This window comes from Canis lupus, chromosome 26, assembly GCF_048164855.1.
Source record: "Canis lupus baileyi chromosome 26, mCanLup2.hap1, whole genome shotgun sequence".
Lineage (NCBI taxonomy): Eukaryota > Metazoa > Chordata > Mammalia > Carnivora > Canidae > Canis > Canis lupus.
Window position 1 is genome coordinate 44,680,608 of NC_132863.1, and position 20,687 is coordinate 44,701,294.

At 57.6% G+C, this 20,687-nt stretch overlaps 1 protein-coding gene across 5 annotated transcripts in view; it reads right to left on the reverse strand.

The window, feature by feature from the left end:
• The window catches only part of PMEPA1 (prostate transmembrane protein, androgen induced 1), a 56,468-nt gene that overhangs the window by 32,513 nt on the left and 3,268 nt on the right, over positions 1-20,687 (reverse strand). For 2 of the 5 annotated variants that reach the window (XM_072801548.1, XM_072801547.1), the window contains exon 1: positions 5,001-5,169. The exons of the other annotated variants lie outside the window; for them this stretch is intronic. In XM_072801548.1, coding sequence (XP_072657649.1) covers positions 5,001-5,019 — 19 coding nt within the window. In that variant the 5' untranslated portion in view covers positions 5,020-5,169. Of the gene's footprint in view, positions 1-5,000; positions 5,170-20,687 lie in introns of those variants that run through there. 5 annotated transcript variants of the gene reach the window in all.

Here is a 20,687-nt window from a genome sequence, read left to right on the forward strand (position 1 = left end):
TATGAGCAAGTGTTTTGAAATTCTGCTTTAAATAAGCCGGTAAATGAATTCAACCTTGTCAGATCTCTCTCCCTCACGCAGACCAAATATCCCGCTGGCGTGCTGTCTAGACACAGATAACAAAGGACTTTTTACAGCGCCCAGAGACGCGCTGACAAAGTAGCCAGTTAAAGATGCAGTGCTGCTTTCTCCGTCTAAAACGATTTGTCAGATGGACTTAAATGAAAATGCTAAGTTATCGGTCTGGTTTGGGGTCTGCCGGTGGACGGGGCCGGGTGGGGGGGACGTCGGGGGGCCGGCCGCTCCGGAGGAGTAGAAAACGAATCCTCCCTGATTGGGCTATGCTCCAGGCTGCTCCGGGCCTGTACGTGGCTGGCCGGCAGATAATTCTCGCCCTTGTTCTGAGACGCCGACACTAGCAGGTTCCCAACACCTGGGGCGGGCCATTTCTCCGCAGCGCTGTTCATTTAAAGGGGGTGGCAAAAGGGTTAAAATAAGATGCGTGGCGGGGGGGGTGGGGCAGGGCAGAAATTCGGTGTCACCTGCGACTAATGTTTTGCAGGAGGCTCTTGGGCCTGCTTTCACAAAGGGCTGCTGCTCCCTTCCCAGGAAAGGACAGTGGCGGGGGTGGGCTGGCCGCAGGGGGCATCCCTGGGACGCACTCAGGGTCACCCAAACAGATCCTAAACCCGGGCCGTGCCTCTACTCAGCTAGGCCAGGTCAAAGGGAGGAGGAACCGCCCCCAAGAGGCGGTGGGCTGAGCACAGGGCGTGTGCAGACCTGTGCAGACCCCTCGGCCAGGCTACCCCCCGGGGCGGCCCGACAGGCCTGGGTCCCCTAGATGTGGGTCTCTGGTCTCTTCTGTTCAGGATTGCCAGCTTCTGGAGCAAAGCCTCGTGCCCGCCAGGTGTCCAAAGGGGTCATGCTTTCTGCCAACCTTCTCGGCCTTCCCTGCCAGGGTGCTGGCCAAACAGCCACTTCCTCTGCATGGCTGTCCCCGCCGGAGGCAGCTTCTATTTCTGAGACTCGCCTGCCCTCCCTTCCTGCGTCCCTCCCTCCCGTCCTCAAATGTTGTGGAGTCCAGACACTGGAGCCAGACAGCCACAGACCAAACTCTAGCTGCGTGCCCCCATCAGGCTGTGGGGCTCCAGCCTCAGTTTCTCCAATCGTGAAACAGGGTCCCGGCCATTAGCCTTGAAGGGCTGTTGTGAGCATTTAATGTGACTGGCTGCTGGCCCGGGTCGTGTACTGGCCTCTGCCCCCGGGAGGCGGGAAGAGGGGGCCGCTTCACTCACACGCAGCAGGAGACGGGGTCGGGGGGGATCCACACGCTCCGAGCTGAGCCCAGGGCTGGACACATGGCCAGTCCACTGGGAGATCACCGTGCTGGTGACATAAACTCTGAAACCTCCCCAGGGGTTACAGCAACCAAAAACTGCTCACATAAAGGGGGGCATCGCAGGCTATGCGCTCCCCCTTCCACACGCTCATTTTTAATAAAAAGCTGCTGCTAATCTCCGCTCCTCCCACGGGGAACGGCCCACGGCTCCCCTGTCTGTGGGCAGAGCCCCTGCTTTCACCCAGACACGCAGAGTGGAGGCGCCGCCGGGGACAGGACTCGGGGAGTTAGAACAGTGTTCTCGTGGGTCAAGAGGGTCCAGGCGCAGCGGTGGGCGACGGAGGTCCTCACGGTCCCCGGGCCTGGGCTGGAGTTTCCGAAGCCAGCCGAGCCGGCGTGCCATCTACCAGCCGGACCCCAAGCCGGGGCCGAGCCTTGCCCAGGTGACCCAGTCAGGCCCAGAAAGAACCCAGTTAGTTCCTTCCTGCACGTGGGACTCCCCCAGGCCCCCGACACCTGCGGCCACTCTCACCTGGAAACCACGGCAGACGGGAATCAGCGACCCCAGAGCCCAGCCCCGAGCTCCTTCTCCCCAGCCACCCCGTGTCAGCCAAGCCAGCATGAAACGTTTTTGCCAACATCTCCCCCAAATGCAGTGCTGGAGAGTCCCAGGCCTGAATGGGAATGAGAGAAGTCCTGCAGGGCGGGATCAGGGCCGTGGGGAAGGCACGGAAGGGGCAGGGCACCAGGGGGCACCAGGGGGCACCACGAACAGCCACCAGAGGGTCCGGCACTTCTCAGCACCTTTGTGGCCAGCCCTTCTCGACCCTGCTCTGCTTTTCCCAAACTCCTCTCAAACCCACAGGGCCTCGTGAGCTGCTCCTGAGAGATGTTAGCAGCTCTCCTGCTTCTCCTTCCCTACGGCTGGGCCAACAGGTACCAGGGCCCGAATGGGTGATGAGCGCCACCTGCCAACCCCAATTCTGGGGGCTCTTCTGCACCAGCTGGGAGGGGCCCTCCAGTGGGAACAGGCCATTCAAAGAGACAAGTGGTGGGCGACATCACAGAGCACCAAGTGCGGGTCAGAGCATGCGCCCCCGCCCCAGCTTCAAGCTTCCACGGCTGCCCACGCCGTCAGCCCGGCCTCAGCGGCCGCCCCCCATGCTCTCTCCTGGCTCTGCATTCACCAGGGGAGGGGGCGCCTGCATGTTCCCCCCCAACCCAAGAGTGACGGCACTCACTCCGTCCCCGGCTGGGAATGTGATCATCCCACCAAATCCCCACAATGACTCGCTCTGTGAGGAATCACTGTGGCCGCTCACGTCCCCATTTTACAGATGAGACTCTAAGAGGTTATAGACCTCGCCGGTCAAGAATGGGTCTGGAACCAGAGCACCAAACTGGGAGATTCCGTGTCTCTCCTTGGCCAGCGCCAGCTCCCAGCGTCGCCCCACCAGTGGCACAGGCGAGATGGCTTCCAGGGTCGCATCTCGGGGCTGTGTGCATCCGCCCTGCCCTTGACGGAGGAGCACCCAGACATCCCCTAAGCGGGGGAGGCCGAGGGGACGTGGCTGGGCTGCATCCCTTCCCAGTTTGTTGCGCTCGGGCCTGGCCGAGCACTGCCTCTGGCCCTGGGGTTCCCGCTGGCAGCCTGGCACAGGCCTCCTGGCACAGGCTGTGGGGTTTTATTTAGACGGTGTCAGCTAAGCGGCTCCGGGCGCGCAGGCCTGAGGGGGCGTAACTCGATTGGGTTTCACAGCGCGTTTGTCGGGAGCTGCCTCCATCGTCACAGAGCGGTGCGTGCTTTGCTGGGAGGGCTGGTCACTCGACGGGCAGGCGGGGACAACGGGCTGCCTCCTCCGAAGCTCACTCCCACCCCCTTCTTCGTTTGGGGAAGATTTCTTCCTGCCTGGGCCCAAATCCCACTCTCTGGGGCCGCTCCCCAACCCCTGACCCTGCAGAACAAAAGGGAGCGTGAGCGTCTAGACCGCCAGTCTGAACGTGAGAAGGGGGCATTGTGTGACCGGGACGGAGGCCTGGCCTCCCAGGCGGAAAGGTCGGGGCGCGGGGGCGAGGAGAGGGTGGCTCTGGCCGGGCCCGCCTCTCCGGTCCCACGCACCTCCTGTCCGTCCTGGAGAAGAGACGTGGCCAGAGCTCTGCACCGGGAATCCGGCCTGGGTCGCTGCCAAGGCTGGACGCGCTGCCTCCAAGTGAAAAGTGGGGAATCCCTCGGCTCATCGCTAAAGGAACAAATCCACGGGAGGCCCTCAGAACGGTGCCTGAGACCGGGAAGCACCCATAAACACGAGCGGTCTTTCGGGATGACCCGTTTAGAAGCTTCATGTGTATTCTGGGCTGAGGTGACGCGGGGGGAGAGGTCCCTGCAGAGACCCTAGAGTCTTCCTGAGTCTGGAAGACCCTGCTCCACGCGGAGGAGGGGACACGTTCCTGGACACTTTCCTGGCTGCCGGCTGTGTGACCCCAGTCCCCTCTTCACCCTCTCTGGGTCTCAGGGACCCCCGTCTGTATAAAGAGGGGCTCAGATCAGATCTGTGGTTTTTCAGGATTATCTTACCAGCAGAAGCCTTTGGCTTGGAAGGGTGGACCTGGGCGCTCCAGGGATCAAACAGAAACAAACAGCCCTGCTAGTACTGCCCTGCGGCCCCAGGGGTGTGAGGCTCTGCACCCAGTGGCCGAGGTTTACTGGGCACTTACTACGAGCCGGGTGCCGGCTGAGCCTCCTCTAACACCCGTGGGCTTCGTCCCCTTGCCTCTGAGACTGAAACTGGGCATCAGCCCATTTGACAGACCAGGAGCTCAAGGCTCTGAGTGGCAGAAGCAGAGGCTCAAAGGCCAGGCCACCTGTCTGTAGAGAGCTGCGCCAGGGGGGCAGCAGGAGTCCCCACGTGGGCCTCCCACCCACACGTCCCAGGGAAGAGATGCTGGGCAGCTGTGCAAGAACAGACAGCGGGGGGTGGGAGGGGTGACACGTCCCTCCCCCTCCCCAAACTGCTGGTGTGTGTACGGAGTGGGGGGGGTGGACCTGCACCCATCTCCCCAGCCATTGCTACCAACTCTTTATCAGCCGTCGCTGCAAATGCCTGGAGACCGGCCCGCAGAGCACTTTCAGCAGCATAAACCTGTCTCCACGTGATGGGATCACAGGCATTTTGACTTTTGTCTTGGTCATTTATCAAATTCTTTGAATTTTTGTTAAATAAGGGGCACATATCACCCCTTACCATCAGAAGAACTGCGCTATTTTCACGGCAAAACAAAAGGAGAACTGCCCATTCTCCCCGGCGGGGTGGGGTGCATCGCTTCTGGGCGTCCTCAGGGGTCCTGGCTGGAAATACACGGCAGATGCCAGAAAAGTGGGCACGCAGGTGCGCCCCGTGATCCCCGGCTTGGAATCTGTCCTAGGAAGCACTCAGAGAGGGAACCAAAGTCTCAAGGATGCCCCCACCCACCAGAACTAGCAGTCTCTCTTCTGCCCCGGCTGATTGGGATCTAGGACCCGCGTTCCTGAATCCCTATCTCCTTACAAGAGAATTGCAAAAATGCAGGTTCCTGGCCTACGCCAAGTTTCTGGACCAGCACCCCCGGGGGAGAGGCGGGAAGCGTCTCCTTTTCAGTTCCATATCTAAGTGAACCGTTGCACCTGATGAATGAGGAGGCATCTTCTGGCGGCCATAGTCGAGTTTCTCTTTGTCAGGGTTGTATACTTCTAGAATGTTCAGCCCAACACATAGTAGGTATTCAATAGATGTGGTGAATGAGTTTGTGAACGAGGGAGTAAAATACGGAGGGAGATAACCCACCAGGAAGGTTCCTACATGAGCGCAAGATTACGGATAAGACACCCCGCCCTCGCCTCTGCCCCCCCCCCCATTAGGATGTCACAAGGGGACCCTCCTTCCCTAGCTCTTCCTCCTCAGGAGCACATCCACAGAGGTGCCTCCAGCAGGGGGCTGGGCTGGGGTCCCCCCCCACCCGCAGGCTCTGGAGGGGGAGGGGCGGTGACGCAGGGCTGAGTCACAAAGGGTCTCTGGGCAGGTTGTGGCAAGGGTGAAGTTGCTGCCCGCGGGACCACGACTTAATAACAGAACACGCTACAATTCTTGAGCATTTACAAGGCACGGAGCACTGAGCTAAGCACATATTCCTCATTTGATCCCCACTATGATCCTACGAAATGACTGACTCTTAGGATCCCCATTTTACAGATGAGGAAACAGAGGCCCAGAGCAGAGAAGCAACCGCAGGGACACTCCCCTGGCAGTGGGGATCCACAGAGGCCCTCGCTGCCTTCCCCTCCTTGGGTCTGGGTCCGCAGTGCCCGCCCACTCCAGACACGGGGGTCTGGCCTTTCCGAGGACCTTGCCAGGCTGCAGGCTTCAGGGCTGCGACAGAGGGCTGGAGCCCCCAACCTCGGCATCCCTGGTGCCCGGTGCCCCCGGGCCTGGTCCTTCTCCAGAAGACCCCTCCTCTGCTCAGGCCGCTGCTGCTTCACAGCAGCCTGAACCTGCACCTGGCCTACAGCCAGCAGAGGACAGGACGGCGCGGCCAAGGCCACTCCTGGCCCCAGGACGAATTCCTTGAGGGCTGAGGCTGCCAGATGGAGAAGAGGCAGAGTGGCCTCTCCCACGCCGGCTGGCGCTGCTGGCTTGGCACCCACTGGCAGGGCGGCCCATGGAAGCCAGAGTCAACCTGGAGCTCCAAGTCCTCTCCAGGGTGCAGCCCCCATGTCACCTCTACGCTCTTCCAGGCAGAGAGGAAGAGCTCTGGGAGCCCTGAGCCTCCATCTCCCCCAGTGACTGGCAAGGCAGTTCCGATCCCTAAGAGGCCGTGAAGATCCATCCCTTGGCGGAGCCTGCAGCCCACACTCAGCTAAATGCGTGGGCCGGGGAGCCAGGCTGCTAGGGGTTCAGGTCCTGGCTCTGCCACTTACCAGGCATGGGACCTAAAGCAAATACCCTCTAAACCTCGGTGTGCACATCTGCACAATGGGTCTAACGGCAGCAAAGGCTGCCAAGGAGCTGGGAGGATTCCACACCCAGGGAGGAGAGTGCTGGGCAATGTGCTCAGGGGCACAGCGGGGCTGCCCGGGAGCCGTTCCACTCTCGAGGCTGTCTTCCCGGCTTTCACACCTCATCGTCCTCAGCTGCTACTTCAGGCCCCACTGTGCATCGAGGTCTCAGGGGAAGTGGTCAACCCCGAATCTGACCAGAAGCAACCAGGCAGACTGAGGGCACAAAGAGACAGCACAAAGCCTGGGCAGGCCCCGAGGCAACACCACCACAACGTCCACACTCCTCTTGTGAGCAGGCCAGGGGCCTCCGCCTCTGCATTCCCACCCGTGCGGCCAGGACCTTTCACATTCCAGCCAAGCTGCAATGCCTCTGTGGGTTGCAATAAAAATTCCTAGACAGGTAGTCAGGTAGGAGGCCGGCCCTGGGATGAACAGAGAGAGGGGGCAAGGGGGCAAGCGCCATGAGCTCTCCTCGGCCTTACCCAGTGTGGCTGGTGGGGTACCCTCCTCGCCTGTGCCCCACGGTTCCCTAGGACCAGACCCAGACCCGGGGTCTGAGGCCTGGGCTCCAGGTCCAGGAAGGTCAGCGAGTCAGGAGCCCCCTGGGAAGAAGCCTGCCTCACCCCAGCCAGACCAGCCTCACGGGGTGGGTCCCTTAAGGGACTCTCAGATCTCTGAGGAGGTTTGACTGTGGTGTCACTGCGGGGTCCTCAAACAGCTCCCTCCAGCACCTGTCACACGCCAACTGTTTTGAAAGTAGCAGAAATAAAGCACAAGCTCTGCCAAAGCCTGAGCCAGACAGGCAGCAGAACTTCCCCCAACGCCTCTGCCACCGGAGCCTTTCCCAGCAGTGACCCGGCGACGGCGGGGATGATGCAGCGTGGTCAGCAGACGTGCCCATGCACCCCTGAGAGGCCCAGAGCTACGACACACCTAGGCCCTTTGCTTCACTTGCTTCCCACTGTGTCCCCTTATCCCCAGAGCCAAAACTGTGCATTAGGAGGCTCGGTAGTAAATCACAGATCTATTCTGCAAAGCATCAAACCATTTCAGGCACCGTAGGACAATTAAATTAAGGAGGTTTTTTTCCATTACAGAAAAAGAACTTAGAGATCTCGGTTAAAACACACACAGAGATCCAGATGACACACAGCTGCGACAGGCACTCCCCTGCAAACTGCGTGGGGTGCATCAAGAGTCCAAGGGGGCAAAGGCTTGGCTTCCCCATCATCGGCACCATCCCGAGAACAAGCCTGGAGCCCTGTCACCTGCCTGATGCTGCCCCAAGCTCTGTGTCTGGAGGAAGGATGTGGATCTCCCCTTCATCCCTAACTTCCCACCCCCGATCTTGCTCCCCCACCTTGGGTTCCCTTCCTTCAGAGGACCCCGCAACCCTGAACCTTGATCTCATTAGAATCGAGCTGACCCCAACCTTCAAATGGCTGGGTGACCTCAAAAGACCAAAGGGCGAGGTGCTTCCATTCTGCAGGAGGTGCCACCCGTCTGTGGTTGCTAGTAGGGACCCCCGCGGAGTCCCCGACAGGAGCCTCTTAGAACGTGACACTCCCCTAGGCTTCCCGATTTAGGCCACTTCCAAATACCCCTTAAAGGAACTAAAAATCCTAAATATTTTAATTTTTAAAATTTAAATTCTAGCCTATCAACTCACCTTCACTACATACTCTCGTCTTAAACAGTAGCCCTCATGAAATCAGGGCCATGCTTTTTCCGTTTTATCCTGACATGCATTTAACATACATCAGCCTAAGCGTGTAACGGCGAAATTTAAAACGTCCATCCACATGCCACTGAAAGTGGTCTCTCTCCCGGGCTCCTGGTTTGCCGTGGGCCTGTCGACGTCTCCGAACTTACAAGGTAGGGCAGTGAGGACACAGGTGGTTTCAACGGAATCCAGATGTAGCTCCGTCAATTCATGGTGGGCACGCGTGCCCTTGGGCAAGCGCCTTCTGTCCTCTGCACGTCAGTCTGCCCATCCGGAAAACAGGTCTAGTCACAGCGGCCCCCACGAGGGCTCCATGTGACGCGGCGGCTGGCATCAGCGACGGCAGGACCGAATCGTGTTGCCACACACAGCCCCAGGGAGCCAGAACACTGCAAACACCCCCATTTTACGGCCGAAGCAAGGACCAGGGGTGCAAAAGCCACAACAGCGATGCCACCACGATTCTGAAGAGGCCCCGGCTTCTGAAGCCGTTCTGCGGGGTCTGTTCCTCCCACAGAGAAGGCGAGCCGGGGCCCCCAGGGTGCCAGCCCCACACTCCCCAGCGGGGCCCGCTCCAACCCCCGACCCACAGCCCCATTCCGAGGCCCCAGCCCTCCGTCAGCCGGCAGGAACGCGGCCTCACTGCTAGGGCCTCTGAGTAACCGCCTCCCCCAGACATGATTCATACCTGTCTGGGGTCACCCACATCCTCATTCCCTGCAAAGGAATGCACGCCAGGTGAGGCGAGCAGGCGGGCTGGCATGGGTGCCGGGCGGCGCCAGAGGTGCAGCCTGCGGGGTCTCAAGGACTCCGCTGCAGAGTCCCCCCTGGCTGGGGCTGGACAGACAGACGTCCGGGTCTGGGGTACCCGTCTACGAGGCCCAGATGCCGGTTATCAACGCTCCCCCCCACGGCGGCAGCTGGCGCTCCACCAGTGGACGGTGATTCTCTGGGTCCAGCGTGGCCCCTTACAGTTCCTTTGCCTTGGTGAGTGTTGCCACCCCAAGCTTCCCCTGCGCTAGAGAATAGGACGCACCCATAAAAAGGCATCGCTACGGATCCACACCACGCGATGGGGCTCAAAGTCGGGAGAATGAGCGGGAAAAGCCAGTCACAGCAAACATATAGTGTGGTTTCATTTATGCAAAGTTCTCCACTAGGAAAGACCGGCCGGCAGTGTCTGCTCCAGGGGGTGGGCACAGACCAGAAGGGGGCCGGGGGACCTGTCCCGGGATGGGGGGCTGTCGGGTCAGTCTGGATGAGTGTCCCATACACATGTTTGCCAAAACTCATCACGGCCTACGCTATGTCTGTGCACCTTGGTGCCTATAGTTATACCTCAATAAACACATCAGAGCAGGGAAGACATGGGTTCCAGGGGAAGGCTAACAATTTAGGGGAAGAGAAGGGACGCGCAGGTGAGGTCTGATGGGCTCCTTCTTCTTGCAACGGGCTAGGTTTGACTGTGCCCATTTGACAAAGAAGAAAATGGATGGGAGGAGATGATAGGAGAGACCAGCACAGGCTCTTCTAGGGGATCAGGGCCAAGAAAACCTCCTGTCCAGAAAGCCTTCAACCGGGGGCCCGCCAGTGCCGTCTCTGCCTGTCTTCTTCCCCTCTGGCACCTTGTGCCAAGACACCTTTGCAGAGAAGCAATGTGCCACCTCCGGTGAGGCAGAAAGCCTCACACAGGTTGCCAGAAATCGAGGTCTCTGGCCAGCCACAGGGCGTGGAAAGAGAAGTCAGGATGCCAAGGGCCCATCCCGACCATGGTGTCCATCAAACCCCAGGTAATCCCCCCAACCCCGAGGCTGGCCAGAGGCCTCCGGGGTCACTCAGTCGTTCCAAGCACCTGGTCCAGAACACAACACACAGGTGAGCCCCGTGCTGGGAGACAAGGCCGCCCGGCATCCTGCTGCTGCCTTGAGGACGGACGCACATGAGTGGGAGCACCAAGCCGGCACACCCAGAGTCCCTGCTGGTATGACGTATCCTTGTGATGAAAACAGTATAAGTAGCAGGCCTCGTTTAGTAACTGAGGGGCTCTGGGCTGAAGACTGGCCTTGGTTTGCTCCTCTCCCTTGCTGGAGCAGCCTTAGCTGCGGCCACACGCTGGAATTACCCGGAGGGTTCGCATCCTGGCTGCCTGCCCTGTCCCCAGTCATTGGCCTGGGGTGCACCTGAGTGCCCGACTATGAGCCTCGAGGCGGACCTCCTGTGCAGCCAGCGCGGCAACGGCTGAGTGCAGAGGGTGCTGCAGGAGCACCTTCCCGCCATGAGGCTCACTAAGCTGTCTCCACCCCCTCTCGGGAGCCCAGGCCTGCCCAGCATCCCAGAGGCCACAGTCACCCCTCTCTCCCTTCAGCTGCAGCTCAATGCCAGACAAACCCTTGCTATCTCAGGCCTGTGCCCCAGGCATCGCCACCAGGTGACCCTTACAAGGAGGGATGTGGAGAGGCGGCTGGAGAAGCCAGAGAGCAAAGGCAGGGACACCAACACCCTTGCAGTGGGGGGCAAGTGATTCCGAAGTCTAGAGGATGGCAGGCCAAGCACAGGCTTCGGAGCCCCGTGGCCCAGGTTCAAATCCTGCTCTGCTCCCTGTGATCTCCCACACCACAGCACGTGACCTGGTTTGGCCTCCTCAGGTACACACGAGGGGCACCCCAAGGACAGTGAGGCAGGGCATGCACAAGAGGAAGAGCGGGGTGTGAAAAGCCACAATGCCACTATGGGTGGACGCAGAGAAAATTGCTCCCAATCCTCATCCCCCCTCGTCCGAGTCTATTCTGGGGAAAGGGTCCAGAGCTCATTCTTACTAGAGTGTAAAGGAATGCTACAATGTGTTTAGCATAGGCCTCAGGATATCCAGGGCAAAGAGGCTGTTGAGGTAAAGGGGAGGCTTCTGTGACATGTAGGCTCATGACCCCGATTTTAAAGAAAGACAAATGAAGTGCCGTCGGGGAGCTGGGGAGTAACAGGGATGGGTCTTTCTGCAGATCTCACCTTGCATGAGCTTGGAGGTCTGGGAGGGACCCAAGCCTGAGAGCTGAAGTCAGGGGCCTGGGCCACTCCAAGGTGGTGGCACATTCCTAGAACTCACAGAACGGACGACCACTGACTTGTTTCGGAGCAGAGAGGGAGTCCTGCGGCCCTGACGCCTCTCCCGGCCGGACTTCCCTGCACAGACAACTCTCAGCTTCCTTCCTGAGGATCGTCGACATCGCCGTCGAGCCCTCCCCGAGCCCCACCAAGAGTGGACGCTGCTATGCAGGAGCAATGTCTGTCACGGGGCGGGAAGGACAGTGCGGGACCGACAGCCACGCACTCATCCCTGATCCACACCCTGGGAGTCACAAAGCCACTCAATGAACACCAGCTGGGCTCTCCTAGTCTAAGGAAAGGGTCACAGGAGCTGGGGATTCACAAATTCGCGAGCCAGACCGCAGGATCCAGCGGAGTGAGTTATTAGGCTGACGGAGAGTCACCAGAGAAGCAGACTGCGGGGAGAAATATTCGTCAACTCCGCGTAAGTGACTGTGGGATTACGCACTTGCAGGCAGGGCCTGGATTTACACGGACAACTGGAAGCTGGACTTGTAATTACACCTCTGGGCCATGCAGCGAGCAACTCTAATTAGCCTCTAGATAGGAGGGTAGTGACAATTTTATTTAGGGCCAAAAGTAAGTAATAAAATTAGGCAGAATGAGCCACTCCACGCGTTAAGTCCCCACACTTTGCAGAATAACGAAATGACAGGCTTGACAATTGCAAACATCTAATAATTGTCGTTGTTAGGAAAACTGAAGGGACGATGGGGAATGGCCTCTGACTCTTAAGCCTGGACATTTAAAATGTTGCATGGTGGACGCCCCCCACCCCCGTCGGTGTTTTCTGTTGTTTTTTTGTTTGTTTGTTCGTTTTTTTAAGACAACATTCTCTGCATCTGTACGTTTTCAACAGTAAAGGGCTCCAGGACGCCGACGGGGGCGTCCCTATGTGCCGGCCTGCTCGGGAACCGGGATCCATAAACACGGGCCAGATACAGCCGAGATAGGAGCGTATTTAGCTGTGATCTATCGTAACGATCACCAGCAGCAAATGGAGTGGCGTTTAAAGGGCCTGTTGGTGTTATTTAATTGGTTATATTCACCAACGTAATCGACACCCTCTCCATCATCTCAATACACCCACCTCTCCCTCCCATACCATAAATAGATTAGAAAAAATAGTTTCCTGCTATGGCCGTGACCCCATCGGCTGCCAAGCTCAGCCTGGTATGAATCACTCCGGGCTCACCGCGACGGCATTTCAAATGACTGAATGATAACGGGGCGGTACAGACACCAATAAATGAATCATGCCTTCCGCAAGACCAAACCTTTGGCTTTTACAGACACCAATTACAAAGTAGAAAGAAAAGAACAAAGAAATTACTCAGGGTGTTTGCGCAAAGTTGATTCATAGGTTTACAGAATTATTACCGACGAAATTGTTTTTAGGAAGGCAATTAGAGCTATGACCTGCTCCGGCACCATCATCAGCCTATCGACATGGGAATTTGCAAAATGGGACAGAGGAGGGCAGCCCCCAAAGTCTTGCAGGGCACCCGGGGACCTCCCTTTCTGCCTCCCCCTGGCGGGTTAAGACTTCCGTGAAATCCTTAAAACCTGTAGCCACACCAGCGACGTAGAGGAGGCAGGCACATTTACACACAGTTCCTGTAGAAACCTTGGTATCAACTTTTATTTATTTATTTTTATTCTTTAAATGCAGCAGCCACAGTAGAACATAGAGATCCTCTCTTCTGGGACCAGGATTTGGAAACACATCATCTACCACAACCAAACGCTCACCCAATTTCTCCATGCGAACCGACTGCAGATAGTTCAGATCAAAGCTATTTTACCTATTATAAAACTTGGGGGGTAGATGAAGAAAGAGCATTCGCTGTGGCCACATGCAAACTCTGAGCCTCTCCGTTAACGAAGTGTGACCTCTGGGATGAGTCAGCCCACAGGCCTTGGGTTAGAGCTTGCCGGCCAGGCTTCCTGGACAAACTTCTGCAAAGTGTAGAAGCATCGCCGTCAGGAATGTCAGATCCTTGTGGGCAAACCGACGCGGGAGAGGATAACACCGAGCTTACACCTGGCTTATGCTCTCAGGCAGCCGGCCCTCTAACCACCGGCTCCCTGGACCGTTCATGGGTACAGCAAGCAGGTGCCCTGGGCAACGCCAGCCCCTGGTAGTGGCCAGGTCACGCAGGCCACTGGGGCAGAAAACCCTCTTTTGGGAAAGGACTGTTTGCTTTCCCCAAAATTTGCTAGAAATCTGACTCAGCTCCCTGCTTCTCTTTCTTCTCAAAAAGGGGCCTGGGAACCCCGATTTCACCCACGCTGGTGGACCCGGGCATAGCCAGAGGAAGGCTCAGGCTCGATGCGGGGCACACCTGTGGGAGGCAGGGTCCCCACAGGGGCCTCCAGTCAAGGGACCTCAAAAAAGCCTTGGTGGGTGGAACACACACATTTTAAAACATGCGTATTTTGTATCATGAAACATTTATGTATCTCTCATAGATCCAAAGATATGCGGTTTTATATATTAAAGCACACATTGCGGTATTTTTAACCACTGACACCCAAACAAATCCGCAGCTGGATTTGTCACTTTTACCGCCCCCCCAAAAGCCAGGGATGGAACCACCATGTCCTGGAGACCTAAGGACCAACAGGGACTCTCGGACCCCTGCAGCCTACGTGATGTGCATGCCAGGGATCGACGACTCCCCATCGGTGACAGTAAAGGACGGCGGCTGCTCCCGACAGACCCCATCATGTGTCAGCAGTTCACAGGATATCACCCACACACCCAGTGGTCACAGGGGCAAGTGAGGGACATCGTAAATCCATCCCCTCGCCAGCTGCTTCACTGTTTATTGAACACCTACTCTGAGCCGAAGAGCATGCAAAAACTGACCAGGACTCGGCACCGCCGTCCCCGTCTCCATCACCGCCAAAATCTCCACGAGGGACAAAAGACACAGGACGAGGTCTCCAAACGTAAAAGGCAAGGTGGGATCTTGAACCTGCACGGCTGTTCAGAGCTGTAGGTGTGTCTGTCGGTCCGGCCCTGGGGGAGCCCAGTGCTGCAGGCCATGGAGAGCTGGCAGGGGCTTCTGTAGGGGACGGAAAAGCCTTAGGAGCGTTCGGAGCCGGCTCCTAAGGGCCAGAAGCAAACTATCCAGCTTCCAGATCCCAGGCCACGGGGGATGGTACACTTGCTACCAAATATTTAAAACTCTTCTGCTAGTAGAGCTATTTCCCAAACCCACTGGCACGATACTCATGGATTTTAGTTCCGATACGTCTAAAGGGAAGAAACTCAAGACTCCAGGTTCCCTGAGGCTTCTGACATCCTCACCAGGCACTGCAGGCACCAACTCTAAGCCAAAGGACCCACCCCTTCTTCTTCCCACCCCCGACCCAACAGAAAACAAATACATATTAGAACCTGCCGGGACATCAGGAAGATCCTATGATCCCTGATACCTCCGCAGGTGAGTCACGGGAGCCACCCAGGCTCCTTTCAACACGTGGCGTCTCACCGTCTCCTCGGAGCGACCTCCAGCTCCGCTCGCGGGTGACAATGGGTGGGAGAGTAACCCTCCAAAACACCCCGGGTCTGAAGCAGGTCTGTGCAGAAAAGAACTGCCCTATACATTCTCCAGCCGGGGCGGTGGCAATGCACCTTTGTCATCTCGATACTCTGAGGACTGAAGCAATAGGGAAGAGACCTCGACCTCGTGGGACCACCGTGGCTGAAGCAGGGGAGGCAGGTCTGCAGCAGGGCATTTCTCCGCCTGCCCCTTAGTGCGGCTTTGACCTTTCCCCCCGAGGTGACGGTAGCCCGGAGGCTGAGGCACCTTTCCTGCCCCAAACAGTGGAAACTTCCTTGATGGTTCAGAATACTACTTGGTGCCCGAGGCACTTTTCATTGCTCAGGCAACTGCCCTGCCAACCTAGGAAGCAGGTGTGAGCCTTCTCTCCATTTCACAGACGTGCTAGTGGAGGCCCGGGAGGGACTCGGCCCTTGTCCCAAAAAAGATGGTTTTCAGAGTCTTTATCTTGACCGCGTCCTGTCCACTCTGGACTCTTCTTCCAGGCTGCCCACCGCCCTGCCCATGCCCACTTCCTTCCCCACCTCATTCACACTCAGGGTTTCCACAGGCTCGGGGGATATACTGAGCAAAACGGGCACGGTCCCCAACCCCTCAGTGTCTGGGGACCAGGAGCAACACAACGGACAACTAATTGAACGGTACCCCACACAACACGACAAGTGCAACAGGAGAGCCCGGGGTGCTCTTGGAGTCGAAACCAGATAACAGGTCTGAGACCCTGGGGGGGCCTGCCTGAGAGAGGCTTTGAGTGTCGCCTCGGGTCCAATCCCAATCGGCCCCCTCCCTGGAATAAACTCACTTTGCGTCTGCTCACTAGAAGGGCGGCTCTCAGAGGGCAGGGTTGTGTCTATACGGTCGCGGGCATTCTGCATCACAGTCACTAACTACGTGACGAAGCGCTGGATGGCTGAGCACCTAAAGGATGCCACGTGTCCCACACCCGCCCCCGGAAAGTCTGCATTTTCCTCACCTGGCAGTGCAGACCCCAGATGGCCTGGAAATCAGGGTAAGGTTAACAGACATGGTCCCTCCATGTCTGCATGGCCAAGCAGCAATCTCCTGCCCCAACATCTGATGGTGGTGGTGGTGGTGGGAGGGGGCTGTAGACAGGCTGATGCCAGCTCCCGGTGCAGCCTCCTAAGGGACACTTGCCTGGGGGACATCTTGCCAAAGAAAGATAGCTAGTGTGCGGCCAGAGTGGAATGGACCCGACCACACACCCGAGATCTGTTCCCGTTCTTCCCTAGTGAACGGTCCGATGGGCGCTTGCAGTCTCGGGACAAAATCTAAACTACCACTGCCGGGTCGAGTCTTGCAAAGATAATGTTGGGGCTCAGGGAGTCGATGTGGTGTTGTGGGGTTAGAAATCAGAGGAGCCCGAGCTTGGGGGTCAGGGAGCTTAGGTCTGAATTCCAACAGATCATCAGTTCCTGGCTGTGTGACCTGGGGCAAGTGTCTCACCCTCTCTGGACCCATTTTGGAATCTGCAAATTGGCGACAGCGTTAGCTCTCGCAGAGCTGTTTTGAAGATTAAGAAAAATGCGTCACTAGTACCTGGCACATAATAAGTTCTCTATATCCAACTAGGAAAGGGAGTGGAAGCAAAAAATCCATCAGTCACCCTGGAAACAGAAGAGAAACGCCGTTCTGTGGCTCTCGGAAAGCCCAGGGATGCCCCAACCCTCTCCAGGCCCATCCCAGGGCACCGAAGCCCCTGCTCTCGTCAGCAAGCCGCTCTGGGACTTTTCCCAGTGTGGTGACAGGCACTCGCACGGGTACCTGACAAGGCCCTGACGAGACACAGAGGTGTCACAGATTGGCTCTGTAGTGTCACCCGAAGGGAAAGTGAGGTTGACTGTCAATGCTCCGAGTTGTCATGACTTCATGGAGGGGTGCAGCCCACCTCGGGGAGGGGGCAGGGCAGCACAGAAGACACAGGTGCTCGGAGACGTGGAGCAGAAGATGCGCCCCCCCCACCCCCGCCCCCATCGGCGAAGAAGATCAGGCTCTTATTTTGATGGTTCACGGCCTGTACACCCTTATTTGTTAAAAAAAAAACTGACATTAATTTTCAAAAAATGGGAGCCGCAAAGCATCACCAGTTCCTGGGCTTTGTGCTCTGGGTCTTCTGCGCTGGACCTAGTGGGGGGTCTGGAGGTCGGGGGTGCTGCTGACTTCATGGGTCTGTGCCTCACAGCCCCAGCTGGCCCCCAGCCTCCAAAGCTGGCAGCGGACTGCGGGAGCCCGAGGGGGTCCCTAGGAGAGCCTGGGGGGCATCCTGCCCAGAGGTGGGCATGCTGGGGGTCTCCCAGCCAGGCCTGCGGTGGGCCTGGCAGGGACCAGGAGAGGGAGATATTCAAGCATCTCCACCTTCAAGGTCACGGTTCCCACGTGGGCCTGCCTATTCTGACGTCCCCGGCCCTGCCAGCACCCCAGCCCCAGGACAGGGAAACCTTTTTCCAGCGCAGACCTCCTCAGGCAGCGACCGCCGGGGGGCAGGACAGAGTGAACAGCTGAGACTCCCCCCATCAACTGTCACCACCAACCCCCGGGAACACAGAGGTTTCTCTGAAGAGACACAACCCCCCAGCACACAGGAGCTGTCGGTACCCCGTTTTCATTTGGACCACAGGACAGCCAGAAAGTTCTGGAGCTGGGCTGGGCTTCCATCTCCCTGGCCCCCAATCCCACACTTAACCCACTGCAACCCACAAGGAGATCGGGTCTGCAGGCGGGTTTTGCAGGACCCTCGAAGTGAGAGGAAAAAAAAAAAGAATTGCCAGTACTTAAAAACCAAGGGTTTTACATCAAAATCCGGCTGTCCAGGTCCCGGAAATTGAAAGGTCTGGCCTCACTGGGCCCGCGTAGCAGCTGCCCCCCAACCATGGCAGGACTCACCCCCACAGAAAGCTGAGTTTGCCACCCCGTGCCACGCTTCGCTGGCCTCGGGAAGCCCCGGGCACAGCACGGTGCCATCCTCATTGCTCCCGGGCACCGAGAGAAGAGTGGGCACGTGCCAGCACACAGGGCCTCCACACGTGCCCCTAACTGGGCATTGGCACGCGCATGCACACACACACGTGCACGCCTATATGCACATGACACCTTTTAAAAAACACAAAACAGGCCCCTGGCTTTGATCACCTCCTCAGCATGTGCCCCATGCAAGCAAGACCCCAAGGCTGGCGGCCTCCCGACTTCCACTGCTAGGAGCTCCTTCTCCTTGGGTAGCATCCCAGACCCTGAGATGCCTGCAAACCTGGCCTTTGGATGATAAAACCCTTAGAGGAAAAGCCACGTGGGCCCTCCAGCTCGGGCCCTACCACCAGTAACCTCCTCCACAACACATTCGTACATTTGAACCACTGACCAAACCAGGAACGTTGACAAGCCGCGGGCCAGGACGCGCAGAGGGCAGGTCCGGGGGTGCACCTGCGCCGGCAGCTCTGGGGCTACTGTGGGGCAAGCGCTCCTAGCTGTCCCAGAAAAGCTGCTGCCACCCTGGCCCTCCCCAACAGCCTCCTCTCCTGGGCAGCTGTGCACACCGCTCCATTTCCCTCTCCTTCCAAGGGAGAGTGCATAAATCTGCACAACTTAAAGGCCCAACTGTGTGCGTGTGCACTTTTTCCCCCTTTTCCTTACGTGCCCAGAAGGTAAAGCCATTACCCGAAGAGAAGCTGGCAAAGACAAGCAGCAGTGGAGCATGTGTGTGCATACGTGTGTGCATGCACTGGCCGTGTGTACACACACACGAGTATGCACGTATGTGTGTGTGTGCGTGTGCGTGCATCTGTGTGCATGCATGCAGGAGGAGCAATTACGTACTCTCTGCCTTGACAAACACTCAGCTCACCCCTGACCCTGGGTCACACTGGGTGGTGTGGCTGGCTTACCCCAGACCTCCTGGGGAGCTGTGGCCAACTGTCTGATCTGAGATCCAGTCTAGGATTTGCACCTCAACCTAAAACCCAGACAGTCAGAAAACATGTGGGTTAAAAGTCCCCGCTCAGAGGGCCCATGGGGGAAATAGCTCCAGCTAGACAGCCACAGTTTAAACCAAATCCTAAAATACAAGCTTGCATGGTGCCAGAGTCTCTCCTCCTAATAAATGCAAATCCAAGATGAAAACTGGGAAGTTCCTGAAGACAGAGCCCCCATCCTTCCTGCGTGGTGCACAACAGGCGCTCGGAGGCCCCATCCTTCCCCATCCTTCCTGCGTGGCACACAACAGGCGTGCAAGAAAGGCCAAAGGAATGACAGGCAGGCGCCAACTTCGAGCGCGACCACGGGTCTTCCCAGGGGCTGATCTCTGAAGCAGACTGAAGTTCAGCTTCTGGCAACTCACCTCCACCCTGCCGCCCCCCAGCCCCTTGGAGAAATAATGGATTAAAACAGCAGTTCTCAGCCAGGGAGGGCAATGCGCTCCCCAGGGGACATCAGGGGAGGTCTGGAGACATTTACGGGTGTTACAACTTGGTGGAGAGGGAAGCAGAAGCCTGCTCCAACGGTCATCTAGCAGACAAAGGCCAGGGATGCTGCTAAATATCCAGCACAGCACACAGCCTCCCCCTCCCTCCCAACAAGGACGTCCTAGTGCCATGGGTGAAATGCCCCGGATTTGAGACATGGGGCACCGGGCATCCTGGGAGTTCCTGCAGCTCAGTCTCTAGTGTTTGGGAGTATCTCTTTGGAATTGGGTTTGAAGAGGAATCAGAGACTCAGTGACACTGGAGTGTAGGGAAGCAAAACTGCCACCAGAGATACTGGCCGCAGGGGTCCAGGGTGGGTCCAGCGCAGGGCGCGCGGCCCAGGGCCCTCCAGAAATGGGGCACGAGCGCCAACAGCCATATGACACAAGTCAGTCTGTCCAGGCAGAGGCAGCACCGATCTGCACCCCCCTCCCCAAAAGCCTCAAGCAGCAGCTGGAAGAGAAAAGCAGGGGCTAGTTTCTAAGACAGACAGATCTGCGAAGAGGTCAAGAGAACGCCAAGAGACCGGCATGCCAAGAAGGAGCCCTTTCCTGAAAAGTTGCCCGGCCAACTCCCCACTGTCAGCTCTGGTGTCAGCCAGCTGTTTTTAACCCCAGGACCCCTGGCTTTTCTAAAGAACAGCCTCTTTTTCTGTGGGGTATCTTGGGAAGAGTGAATTCTCATCAGACAGCGTCCCTCACCCCTTGACTCTCAGAGAAAACTGGGGCCCCTGGAGCGTGCCGGCATTATCTCCTATCTGGCTTCCTTGGAGATCACCCAGTTCCCGCCCTCCCAAGCGCAATGGGGATACTGCTGAGATCCTCCAGCCCTCCAGCTCAAGAGGGACCTACTGTGGGGCCCAAGTCCCAAGAGACAGTGCGTGCGCTCCCTGAGAAACAACCCTGGGTTTGGGTCCAGTGTGCGCTGGAAGAGCTGGAGCAAAGCTTCCCATTGCCACCTTCAGGCTCATCTATAAAGCCCGAGCCGGCCAAGGCTCCACCCAGCTCTGAGATTTGGGGCAACTGTACACCACCCCAGGGACCCAGCACTGTTCCGGGGGAGGGGAGCCACCGTTGGCACGGAAGCCTCCAGCCAGACTTGGGAGGGCAGAGGCCCCATCTTGAAAGATGGTAAGCTTTTTAAATTTCAACCGTCCAGATCTCATTTTTCAGATGAGGAAACTAAGGCGATTTAAGGAACCAACCAAGGGCCACCTGGACAAGGCCCCGCAGCCCAGCTCCAAATCCATCTCTGACGTTCTGCGTGCGAACAACCCCCCAGCTCGTATCACATGAAATGTGGCCTTTCTTCCTCACTTCAAATTTTCCTCCCCATCTTTTTTGTATAAAGAAACTCCAGGCCTTCAGGCTTCCTCACCAGACCCTTTCGGGGAAATCTGATTAGCACTTGTAACAAACTGTTACATTATACCTGCATTTTAAAGATC